The following is a 13,700-nucleotide window of genomic DNA, read 5'->3' as shown; positions in this document are numbered from 1 at the left end:
GACCTGATTAGGAAAAACAGATGTCATTTTTGGATTTAGCGGTGCAAAATGGTCCTAATTCAGTTGAAAAAACTTAGACAACTTGCAAAAAACATTTTTTTGTAACCCAGTGTAATCAAAAACAGACCCTGTCAAAATGATTACTGCTCAGTAAAACATCAGGCTCCTGTTTTAAGGTGACTACTGCTACAGTATGTCGAAACAATGCAACAAGAGTGTACTTGTGTCTCGTGCTGTAAACTGTGCTCAAACTGCTGCATGGTGAACTTTTTTTTCTTTTTTTTAGCAGTAGTAGTATTTATTACCCTTGCTGGCAGCCGGCCTGGTGCGACTGCGGGACCTGCTGCGCTGACGCTGCAGTCGAGACTTGCCCAAGAATCTGTAGTAGTAAGAGGGTCTTCCAGATCCCTTTCTAGTGACCCCAGCCATGGTGCCAGTCCACAAAACAACGGTCACTAGTGCTCAAAACAAGTCCTCTCAAATCTGCTATCAGTGGAGATAAAGTCCAGGCGAAGTTCTCATGAAGGGTTTATCTGAAACTTCACTTAAGAGTCCTCTTGGAGACACTCACATCCACTAAAGTCCTCATGGATTGTGTCAAGATCAAACCCGGTTCCTTGTAAAAACCATTTCTCGTTGAAGAAAAGAAAGATTAAACCCCCCAGCCATCCACTTGGGTTAAAAACTTCTATCCTGTCCCGCAAGCTTAGAGTTCGCTCCACCTTTAAACACTCCCCCTCAAAGTTTCCCACAGCGGGATCCCAGAGGCATGATGTCCGGAATACTGTTTGACTGTGTATCCTGAATGACAGGAAAGCTGTTCTTGTTCCCAGTACCAGAATGCACTGCAGGAATTTTACAGTCAGACAGAAAACTCAGCCCCTCTTCATATAGAAGCTAAGAAACTACACACTTGCAAAGCCACTATCTTCAACTTTCTTTCACTCTGTGTGTAACAGACAAGAGAAGAGAGGGTATGGTATGTAGTTGAGAACAACAGGACAAAAGTTTCGGCTGCACAGAAAACAGGAACAGAATAGAGCTTGAGTGGAATGGAGTTAACTAGAGCGCTATCAGGTTACAACATGGTTTATTTGCCTAAAGTAACCCAAGTAATCTGTTACAAATCCCCAGATAAATGTCTTGATCCGTAAACAACTCATAAACAATCACCCCCCACCCACCCACCCACCTATGCAATCCAATCCTGATCCAGCCAACTCCAAGACATGTTCCGGGATTTACAACTTAACTTCAATTTGCCTCCCAAGGCAAGAAAGGCATGGCAGGGAGTGACAGCCTATCCGGAGCACATGTAAATAGGCTGTTAAGAGTGTCAAACAGCCAATCAGAGTGCACCCTCAGAGAGAAGGGTCAGGCAGCTGGACCAGAGTCCACGACCAGACAAAATTACACACATGCACAATGGTATGTGCGTATTTTAGTGTACACAGGAGCTGGTCGCTGTCAGCATTTTAACATAATGACTCTTTAGTAAACAACAACAAAGAACTCATAAATTCAGTTATAAAGTCATTAGAAAAATGGCAACGTTGTTGGGAATGACTAAAAAGTGTCATGTATCACAGGCACGTTGTCATGTATTCTCTGATTAGAAGTGATTTCTCCTCAGTACCATGATCTATTCCTGAGTCATGATATTACTGTGTGCTAACAGGCTGGGTGTCACAGCGTCCTAGTTTTGCCATCTCACGACTGAGACGGAGTGAAACAAAATAACACTTACTGGGGAAAGATAACTATCAAAAATTATACCAAGACTGATGATTAAGATAATGGTATACAAATGAAAACTACTTAAATGACATGTGCAGCAAGTAGACTTTGTGCTGTTTGACATGGCTGCTTAAAGCAGCTCAAATCTAGCAACATTTGTGTAAAGTAAAAAGGTTTTAATAAGGGGGAAAAGAACAGCTAGGTCATTATCTCATCTCATCTGAGAGACTGTATGGTTGACAATACACTGTGACCCCAAAAAAACAACAAAGCAAACTCTGCTTGAATTTGCTGAATTTCATTAAATTGACAGCCACAGAGATACTACTAAAAAATACAGTGCTGTGTAAAAGTCCTAGGCCACAGGTGGCAAACATGCGGCCCGGGGGCCAAAACTGGCCCACCAAAGGTTCCACTCTGGCCCCGCAGGATGAAAGTGCAAAAATTAACCTGAACAGTCAAGGTTGTCAAAATCATTTTGGTTCAGGTTCTACATACAGACCAATGTGATCTACAGTCAAAATAACAACACAATAACCCATAAATAATGACAACTACAAATTTTCTTTGTGAAAAATTATGTGGAAAAAATTTAAGTGAAAAAAATGGCATTATACTGTGAAAATATTTACATTTACAGAACTATTCTTTCACAATAAAATGCAAATAAATACATTAATAAAAACAAAGATGAACAACTCGAAATGTGCAATTTTAACAATATTCTGCCTGTTACTAAATATTTTGTGTATTTACAGATCCACTGTGATCTGTAGTTGTGTTAATAAGAAGAGATGGAATATTGTAGAAATTGTTCAAATTTTTGTTCCAAACTCCAAATTTTAACAATATTCTGCCTGTTACCAAATGTTTATATAACATTGTGTGTAATGTACATGTATAAATAATAAGTTGAGACATAATATTGTTAAAATTGCACTAATATTTCAAATGAAATTTCTGTTTTTTCAGGTTATTCACGTCTTTTTGTAAAATGTAAATATTTTCATAATTGGGGTTTTTTTGTACTAAAAAAGAAAAACTTGGATTTGTCATTATTTATAGGTTATTAAGTCATTATTTTACTGGTTTGGCCCGCTTGAGATCAAATTGGGCTAAATATGGCCCTTGAACCAAAATGAGTCTGACACCCCTGTCCTTGGCTAACATTGTGTTTGTTGTTTTAGTAAAGTTCTAATGACCACACTTATGCATTTGTCAGTTTCTGTATTAAGCTCCAATGTGGATATATGTGAAGTATGTACAGTAGTAAAAACAAAAGTTTCAGGGAAAATCTCCCTTTGCACTTAACATGTCTTTAATCCTTTTGTTCAGACAATATGAGGTTTATTACATATATTTTCTGATGTTTTATACCAGGTTTCATTCAACACATGTCAGATGTTTCTAATTGTTTGTGCTGCTTCTTGTCATGGGGGTCAGAGGTCACACTAAATAGAGACTTTAACCTTTACAACTCCTTTAGTTCAGTTTTTGAGTCTTTTAACCCTTTCATGCATGAATTATAAGAGCCTTAATCAAGATTTTTATTTGTGAGTGTGTTTATTCCTCTAGGCATTAAAAAACAATGTGATTGAAATACTTTTTATGAACCCCTTTTTCATGGAGTTGCAAAAATGTCCACTCAGCTGGACGCCATACATTTAATTTTTGAAGCAAAGAAACGTACTTACTGATAAAGTGTGTGAAAACTATGAAATGAAAACATTTTTAATACAGCTAATCAGATGTTTTCTCACATTTTAACATACACTAATACTAGTCATTACTCACTTCATGGATATAATATGCAAAAAGAACCCCACAAAAACCAGTAAAGTTACAGTAACTGTATGAATTGCAGTGGATGGGATGGTGCATGCACTGCAAAAATCTAAATCTTACCAAGTGTATTTTTTTCATTTCTAGTCAAAATATCTCATCACACTTAAAATAAGACATAATCACCTGAAGAGTAACTTTTTTTTTTTGCTTAATTCAAGCAAAAAAAGTCTGCCAATGGAACAAGTAAAAATTATCTTGGTAAGATTTCTTGAAGTCAGATTTTCCAGATCTATTGTCTAAAAAGAAGTTCTTATATCTCACTGAAAAGCTACTCTTTAGGTGATTCTGTCTTATTTTAAGTGTGATGAGATATTTGGACCACAAATGAGAAAAATACACTTGGTAAGATCTAGATTTTTGCAGTGTGAGTGTCCATTGTGTTGGCTGATATGGAGCTAAAACAACAAAATCCATGAATACACAATATACAAGAGAACAGCTGTGTACTGTAGTGACCACTATGCATGAACGGGTTAAAGTTGAGCGCATAATTTTATTGAATTTTCTTGTTCTGTCTGAAGAAAAAACAGAGAAATACTCATGCCACCCTGTTGAGGGTATTATATAATAAATTCCCATTATGTAATAAAAGTTCTAAATGTAATAAGAATGTCATCTTGTAATAAAGCCGTATTATGTAATAAACTGACGCATTTTGTAATAAACTACCTCAGTGAATTATGTAGTAAATTTTTTCCCTTTATGTAGTAAGTTATTACAGTTTGAGAAATTTATTACAAAATGCACTTGACACATTTTTATTTTCCGGAAAATGTAATAACATGCCCTCTTTAATTGAAGTAGTCCTGCAGATTAGTAGTTGTAGTAGTGGTAATGATAGCCTACCTATTAGCATTACATGCACAATTAGTCCACACACTCCAACATGCACACACAAAGTAGAAAATGCTGATGTTGAACTATAAATGGCTTTATTTCTTAACAGAACCTTTTTAAGGCAAATTAAAATATTTTGATCAATATAAGGCGTCTATGCCAGTTGACAAAAAAAAATCAGGAACGTGTCTTTAACAATGTTAACATTTCTAGATATAACAAAGAGCTAAACCGTCACACCTTCTGTGGCTAACTTGCAACTAAAACGTATTTTGCTGAATGTATTTCGATCAATATAAAGTGTCTATGGCAGCTGAAAAAAAAAAAAAAAAAACTCGGGGAAAGTGTCTTTAACAATGTAAAAAATTTACTATATAATGTGTGGACGTAGTTTATTACAAAATGCGTCAGTTTATTACATAATGCGGCTTTATTACAAGATGACATGACATTCTTATTAAATTTTGAACTTTTATTACATAATGGGAATTTATTACATAATGCGGCTCAACACACCCCTACCAAAACAAATATACAGGGTGGGGAAGCAAAATTTACAATGAACATTTAGTTGTTTTTTCTCAGCAGGCACTACGTCAATTGTTTTGAAACCAAACATATCTTGATGTCATAATCATACCTAACACTATTATCCATACCTTTTCAGAAACTTTTGCCCATATGAGTAATCAGGAAAGCAAACGTCAAAGAGTGTGTGATTTGCTGAATGCACTCGTCACACCAAAGGAGATTTCAAAAATAGTTGGAGTGTCCATAAAGACTGTTTATAATGGAAAGAAGAGAATGACTACGAGCAAAACTATTACGAGAAAGTCTGGAAGATACTATTAAAGAAGAATGGGAGAAGTTGTCACCCGAATATTTGAGGAACACTTGCGCAAGTTTCAGGAAGCGTGTGAAGGCAGTTATTGAGAAAGAAGGAGGACACATAGAATAAAAACATTTTCTATTATGTCAATTTTCTTGTGGCAAATAAATTCTCATGACTTTCAATAAACTAATTGGTCATAAACTGTCTTTCAATCCCTGCCTCAAAATATTGTAAATTTTGCTTCCCCACCCTGTATATAGAGTGATATGCAATAACTGTAATAATTGTATAATTTTTTTTTTTTTTAATATTTCATAGTAAAGCAGTGTATGAATATAGAAAATGTGACCACGTCAGACCGTTTTTCAAAGACAAATGCTTTTTAATTTCTATTTGCTCAAACCTAATCACCATCCTCCTGCTCTTCCCTCACATATTCTCTCTCTCCATTGCCTTCAGTTCATTCTATGGCTGTTCACTTGTTTACTTTTTAAGGTTCCATCCCCATCCATGTTGCTAGTGAGAGCACTGGGGACCATAACGCTACACGCTGTGCAGAGTATGTCATTACCCCAGCCCATAAACTCCCAATGACAGCGTGCGGCAGTGTACATGTTTCTGTATGTCTTTAACACGGGCCTGAGTGTTCCCTCAGCCCCACAGAGGGTACTTAGCAGGACCATTAGTAGGTATACATCACCCCAGTGTGAGTCAGAGTCTCATGCCGGGTAGCAAAGGAAACGTAAAGGCATTCAGCTTTCACATTGTTGCCGCAGGGCTCACGAGACACAACAGCGACACTGTTAACATACTGTCTCACACACATGAACAAACCAGGAACTGCACATAAACACAGGCAATCGATGCATAAAGACTTCCCATGTACTGTCATATAAATACAAACTAATTAGAATGTTAACTACCGCATACAGCTAACACTGATTCTCATTCGCGCTTGCAAAAGAAACAAGTGTGAAGCCAGGCTGCTTTTATAAAATTTCAAAGCAGATTGTATAATTGGCTCAGTGGGAGCAACTACCTACAATAGCCTCTTGTTAGACAAGCCAGGAGCCTATAGACAAGCAGAGCAGAAAAGCAGACCCATGCAGAGCTCATATGCTGCTACTTGCCCCCCATGGCTTTATAACAAAGACATCACTGAGATCTGACTTGGCCAAAAAAAGGTCAAGAAAAAAAGCACAGTGAAGTTAACTGTAAGCTCTTTTCTGATGCATTCAAGTTCTAGGTTAAGATTGAGAAGATTGGAAATATTCAATATTGGTATGATGTAAAATGCCAAATACCCTGCAGATAAAAAGACGACTGAGACGCCATGAATCTGCAAAATATATTTCAAAAATACTTCTTACAATGCTGTTGTATCATAAAGCAACAAGTAGTCGCTTTTCCATTGGACATATGTGCAAAAATGTACAGATATTTAATAAATGTCAAAAAAACAGAAGTGCGTAATGTCAGTTTTTCCATTAAATCACAAATGCGATGATTTGTTTATTAATTATCGCAAAATGATGTGAGGCCATTCTATAAACATGGTGATGAATGTAAATATGTTGCTTCACAGATATATTTATTATTATTATTATTATTATTATTATTATTATTATTATTATTATTATTATTATTATTATGCTTATTATATATTACCCCTCTAGCCCGTACTAAATTAAAAAATAATTCAGTTTCCTGGTGTGTCCACACATACTGCACCATGTTTCTTTTAAAACTCTTCTTATTCGCCTGTTGTAACGTCTGTCAACATCCAGGTTTTTTTTCATGTGACTCTAGTTGCAGAAAAAGGTCTTTCAATTGCAGTTTTACATGATATACAAACTGCACTACGCCTGAAAAACCACCTCTTGCCAGTGCAAAAACTCTTAATCAAAATACGAGAGTTTTGGCATAATTGTCATTTTCCATTAGATACATTTTTATGCGCAAGTTATATTCGTGCAATTTGAGGATCAATGGAAAAGTGACTATTGAATATACATGTTTTTTTTTCCCCTTTCCTTTCGTTTTTACAGATATGTGACCACATCCACCCAAATACTCAAATAATGGCTATCTTTTGATAGATGATAGAAGTTAGATGTGAGAAAATAGGCATCAGTTATTAGCACAGAAACAACTAGTCTTCCAGGGGTCGACACAAAAACAAGCAAAACTTTTACACATTATTGAAAACAACTGATAATAATTGCAAAAAACAACAAAAATATTAAGCACATACACCAATTAATTTCACAAAAACCAATGAAACATGATTTTCAAACATGACATTACTGAGAATAACCAATAATAAACTAATAATAACATATAAGTGCACAAAGATAGGCTCCAGTGCCCCCTTGAGGACTAAGATGTTTGGAAAATGAATGAATGACCATAAGAGTGGACAGTCTAGTTAATATACAATTTAGCATCCCATAAAAGCAAGCCAAAAGATAACTACACTAAAATAAGTAACATACTTGATACAGTGATGCTAGTTTGGTGCATTACTTAATAAAATCACTTTTACATTGGCCTGAGCAGTTTTAAAGTCAACTACAGTATCTTAATTTCTTTTAGATTAGATTAGATTAGATTCAACTTTATTGTCATTACTCAGTATAAATACAGGGCAACGAAATGCAGTTAGCATCCAATCAGAAGTGCAAATAGCAGAAGTGCAGTATAATACAGTTAAATATCGTATGTACAGGTAAGCAATATGTACAGATGAGTGCAGTTATTTACAGCTAGTGCAAATGAGATGGTTATATAAGTATTGAATGTACAGATGAATAAATAGGATGTTAGATACTTCTGTGCAGTATATGTACAATTGTTATGGGAGAAGTTGCTGTTTTAGAAGTTGCTGCCGCTACTGAGTTCAATTTGGTAGTAGGTTGTTCCAGGTCGGTATAGCCCTATATCAGTAGAGTTTTCATTTTTGGTTAATTTAACATGAAATGCTCGGATAAGATAAGATATACTTTATTGATATCTGTGTTCATGGCTGTGTCTGTCATTTGTGTGTAGTGACTGAGAATAAGTAATAGTAAATGTGTTTCCTGTCTCCTCATTGAGCAGTGAAGGGTGAGTTTGGGGTCTTATTAATCACCTTTTTTTTTTTTTTTTTTGTTATAATGTTGGCGCAACTTAATTTACACACCGTAGCAACACTGCAGATCAACTCACCTTTCGGTCAATGAGCTGAACTGATTTCAAGCCAATAGTGTCAAAGTGTTAGAAGCTAGTGTCGTGCTAGTGGTTACATTAACAGTCGCGAGGATGCAATTTTTTTTTTTTCCGCATAATGATAAAAGTGATATTAACCCACAACAGCAAGGACCTGATGCAAAAATGGACCGTGTTTGACTGGAGTTTTCAGATGCATTAACACTGGGGGTGTCCAATCCTGGTCCTCGAGGGCCGGTATCCTGCATGTTTTAGATGTTTCCCTCTTCCAACACACCTAATTCAAATGATAATTCTATCTTAAAGCTCTGCAGAAGCCTGAAAATGACCATCAGGTGTGAGGGAAGAAGGAAATATCTAAAACAGGGGTGTCAAACTCATTTTAATTATACTTTTCTTTTTTTCTTTTGTTCAGACAAGGTATAGATATATATATATAGACAAGGTAAACTATACCTTGTCTGAACAAAAGAAAAAAGAAAAGTATAATTACATAAACAGAAGACAAAATGAACGTCTTTAGCCAAACTTATTTTAGTTCAGGGGCCACATACAGCCTAATATGATACAGAGTGGGCCAGACCAGTAAAATAATACAGGGTGATGTTGGAGAGGATGTGGACACATGAATGCCAATCACTCGCATATCTTCTGGACATCTGTAAAAATGCAAATGTTTTGGAACCATGTTTTTCAGACAATGGAGAATATTTTAAATTATAAAATTCCAATGGACCCCCAGACTATATACCTTGGTCTAATACCTGATGACATAATTAAAAGAGAAGACATTTACTTATTTAAAATTTTAATTCTTGCCTGTAAAAAGGTAGTCACAAGGAACTGGTTAAAAAGTGACCCTCTACGACTACAACAATGGCTGGACATTATAGAGGAAATATACTCCATGGAAAAATTAACATTTCTACTGAGGATTAAGATGGGAACTCTTAAGCGAAGATGGGAGAAATGGATCATATTCAAGGACAGAAATTCTTGATATCAGATTGAGTATGGAAATACTGTCAAATGTATAAGGAACAACATCCCCCTTGTTTTATTTGTGGGACCTTCCCCCCCCCCCCCTTTTTTTTTTTTTTTCTTTTTTTCCTTTTTTTTTGTTATTAAGCATTGTTATGCACTGTAAAAGTGGTTCAAAACATTAAAATAAAGAGTATAAAAAAAATAATAATAATAATACAGGGTGACACAAAAAAACAGGAACTTTTTAACAATCCAATAAAACCAAGAGTGATGGAAGAAAAATATTTTATTCATAGTAATTGAAACCTTAAAACATGCCATTTAAGAAACAATGATGGAAATTTTAATTTTTTAAAAATTACAGGGTGACCCAAAAAAACGGGAATTTTTGAAGTGCGTATTGGCAGACATGAGCAAGTGGCAGCACTGCGAGACAGTGACCTTGAGCAAGTAAACACACCCCCATTTTAGTAACCATTGGCGGCTGTGCGAGAATTGTTTGGTAACCGTGTGATCTCAAGACTCGGTAACGTTCCCTGGCCCCCTAGATCGCCAGATTTGTCCGTTTGTGATTTTTTCTTGTGGGGCTATCTCAAGAGTAAAGTGTACACGACTCGACCAAGAACTCTGGATGAGTTAAAACAGAGAATTCAGGATGAAATTCACAGTATCCCAGCTGAGCTGTTGCAGCGGTCAATGAGGAATCTCAACAGCAGATTTCAAGAATGCATTCGTACAGGAGGACGCCATCTACAGGAAGTAATTTTTTAAAAAAAATGAAAATTCCATCATTGTTTCTTAAATGGCATGGTTTAAGGTTTCAATTACTATGAATAAAATATTTTTCTTCCATCACTCTTGGTTTTAATGGATTGTTAAAAAGTTCCCGTTTTTTTGTGTCACCCTGTATATATACTAGTATAAGAACTTTTGAGTGAAAAAAAGTAAAATTCTGTAATGAGAACGTTTAAATCTATGAACTGTACTTGAACATAACATGAACAAATATGAACAACCTGAAAATTCAAAGTGCAATGTTAACAACATTACACCTTAGTTTACCATATATACATGTGCATCACAACGCACAGATCACAGTTTATCTACAATACACAAAACATTGAATAACAGTGAGAATATTTTAAAATTCCACATATGTCTGTTAAGACATTTCAGGTCATTCACATTTTTTGTAAAAGGCTAGTCTGTAAATGTTAACATTTTTGTGAAATGTAACTCTTTTACACTAAAACAAAGAGAAAAATGAACAGTTTTCATTATTTATAGGTTATTATGATAGTATTTTACTGGTCTGATCCACTTTAGGTTGAACTGACCAAAAATGATTCTAACATCTTTGACCGTTAATATCTTCAGTGTAATTTTTGCATTTCACAAATTCATCCCACGGGCCAGACTGAAGCCTTTAGCGGGCCGGATTTGGCCCCTGGGCCGCATGTTTGACACCTGTGATCTAAACATGCAGGACACCGGCCCTCGAGGACCAGGATTGAACACCCCTGCGTTAATGTGTTTGAGGACAAAGCAGAGAAGATACCGCTCATCACATCAAGGGTGATTCTAGGACAGACAGGTAAAAACAAGTAAGAGAATCAGGGCCTTACCTGGTGAGGAGACCAAACACGACGAGGGTCAGGTTCATATGGCAGCACATAAGAAAGAAAACAAGAACTTAGGTCAGAAATGATGATGATGGTAATGAAACAATGATGAATTCTTCATCTGAAGGTTGCTAAATTTCCTGAAGTACAGTTCATTACACTGGTCAACAACAAATTTATTGTTGAGTTTTTTGAGCTGATTTAGGATAATTTTGGTGTGCTGAATCCAAAAATCACATTAATTTTGCTCAATCAAGTCAACTTTCTGAACTATGCTACATATTGGCTTTTGAACATTTTTGCTTACATTTATGGGCATTTTCACATCATATGATACAAAATTCTTTCATATTTCTTGCAATAAACGAGTTCTGAAGATTTTACTTTTGCCAATTTATGATTAATGTTTTTTTTAATATTACAGGTGACTGAAATGGCTTCGACTAGAAGATCTTGCAAAAAATAAGCCTGACGTATTCTGCTACATCTGCGGTGAATACATAATAAATAATAAATACATCCTGTTAGAAAATGATTTTTTTTCTCTTAAAACCTATTTTGGGTGAGAACTATATAAAAAAAATCAACTGATAAAGTCACAAAAATGTAATCAATTTTGTGAGAAGATCAAATTTTTCAAAATCAAATTAGCAAAAAAACACTGACCTGATTGAAGAAAAACAAATGTCATTTTTGGATTTAGCGGTGCAAAATGGTTCTAATTCAGTTGAAAAAACCTAGACAACTTGCAAAAAAATATTTTTTTTTGTAACCCAGTGTTATCTATTTATTTATTTCAAACATGCAACAAAACCAAGTAATCCCACTTAGTCTTTACAAATGAAACAGATTATAAGAAACAAAACAAAACAAAAACCTGTACATATTCATGAAAACAAAATATGACTTCATTTGCATATTCAAAAGGGAGTGGGAGGAAGTATAACTTATTTAATCCCACCCCTTCTCCACAAAACAGTCTATCGTTTAGCTTCCTATCAACATAATATATGAAAAATCAAGTCTCTTGGATCAGTTAACCTCACTTCTCATCTTCACATACACATATCTACATACATACACACATACATACATACACAACTACACTGACAATCCAGAAAAGTAGAAAATAAATACATACATACATACATGCACCATCTATTACAACAGTGTCCATATATTATAACAGTGCTGTATTATAAACAACATATTTGTAATGCATTGTAGGTTTTAAGATGCAAAGCAAATCTCAGTGAAGGTGTAAGGGAAAGGATGTCAAACATACGGCCTGTAGGCTAAAAGTGGCCCGCCATAAAGGCTCTAATTCATCCCCGGGGATGAATATGTGACATGCTAAAATTACATTGAATATATTAAGAACCAAAGGTGTCAAAAACATTTTAGTTCAGGAGCCATATACAGACAAATATGATCTCAAGTGGCTCAGGCCAGTAAAATAATAACATATCTATAAATATTAAGAACTCCAAGTTTTTCCTCTGTGTTTTAGTGTAAAAAAGTAAAATTATATATATATATATAAAAAAAAAAAAAAAAGTTTACATTTACAAAGTGCCCTTTCACAAAAAATGTGAATAACCTGAACAAATATGAACCTGAAATGTCTTAAGAGAAGTGATTGAACCCATAAAGACCCAAACATCCACCGTCGACCCAAATCATTCATTGATCTAAAGTTTTTAATACCTGTTGATCCACTAATTCTGAAAAGAATCTGGTGTAAATTACAGTTTGGTCGTCTTTTGGACATCATTTGGACGTTCAGAGGCTCCACAGTTGCCGTGGAAACACCGTCATCTTCTACAACATTGATTCACTAGTTAAACCTGTGGAGTTGAATCAATGACAGTGGATGGAACACTGCTTTATGTTCAATTCATGATATATTTTACTGCAAATATCACTTTTTTTTTCAGTTTTCCTCTGTTTTTTATATAATTAACTCGCCTTTAATCGGAGCTTTTCTTGACATCTACATGATCAGTACATTACAAATAGGAATACACCTGATTTTTACTTAAAAATGCAAAATACTGAGCATAATATTAGAATAAATGGTGATAAGCCACTTCTGAAAGGTTAAAAATAGGGAACTGCCACAAAAGTAGCACTGGGTCTTTATGGGTGATCTGTATTTCGTAAAGCACATGTGTAAAGGAGAAACCGAGGCATAACACTGTTAAAATTACACTTATTTTTTGTAAGAAATTTCAGGTTGTTCATATTTTTACATTTTTAAAAGATAGTTTGTAGATGTATACATTTTCATTATGTAATTTTACTGTGTCACTGTTATTATTTTACCGGTCTGGACCGTTTGCGATCATATCGGGCTGATGTGATCCCTGAACTAAAATGAGTTTGACAGCCACTGTGTAAGGCAGTGGTTTCCAACCTTTTTTAGCTCGTGACCCCATTTTAACCCTCTCATGCATAGTGGTCACTCCAGTGGACAGTTATTCTCCAGCTGTTCTCTTATATATTCATGTATTTTGTTGTTTTAGTTCCATATCAGCCAAAACAGTGGAACACTTATGCATCATCCTAAACACTGTAATTCATACCATTACTGTAAATTTGCTGTTCTAGATAAACCTGAATCTGCAGTAAACATG

The 13,700-nt window shown here is 35.2% G+C and overlaps 1 protein-coding gene across 7 annotated transcripts in view; it reads right to left on the bottom strand.

Annotated features, from left to right (window-relative positions):
• LOC115429348 (disabled homolog 2-interacting protein) overlaps positions 1-13,700 on the bottom strand; it is a 423,964-nt gene that overhangs the window by 204,321 nt on the left and 205,943 nt on the right. Inside the window, exon 1 of one of the 7 annotated variants that reach the window (XM_030148692.1) lies at positions 306-848. The exons of 5 other annotated variants lie outside the window; for them this stretch is intronic. In XM_030148692.1, coding sequence (XP_030004552.1) covers positions 306-429 — 124 coding nt within the window. In that variant the 5' untranslated portion in view covers positions 430-848. Of the gene's footprint in view, positions 1-305; positions 849-13,700 lie in introns of those variants that run through there. One more of the 7 variants, XM_030148691.1, reaches the window with a different exon arrangement.

This window comes from Sphaeramia orbicularis, chromosome 12 (assembly GCF_902148855.1).
Source record: "Sphaeramia orbicularis chromosome 12, fSphaOr1.1, whole genome shotgun sequence".
Lineage (NCBI taxonomy): Eukaryota > Metazoa > Chordata > Actinopteri > Kurtiformes > Apogonidae > Sphaeramia > Sphaeramia orbicularis.
This window is presented reverse-complemented; position numbering and strand designations above follow the sequence as displayed.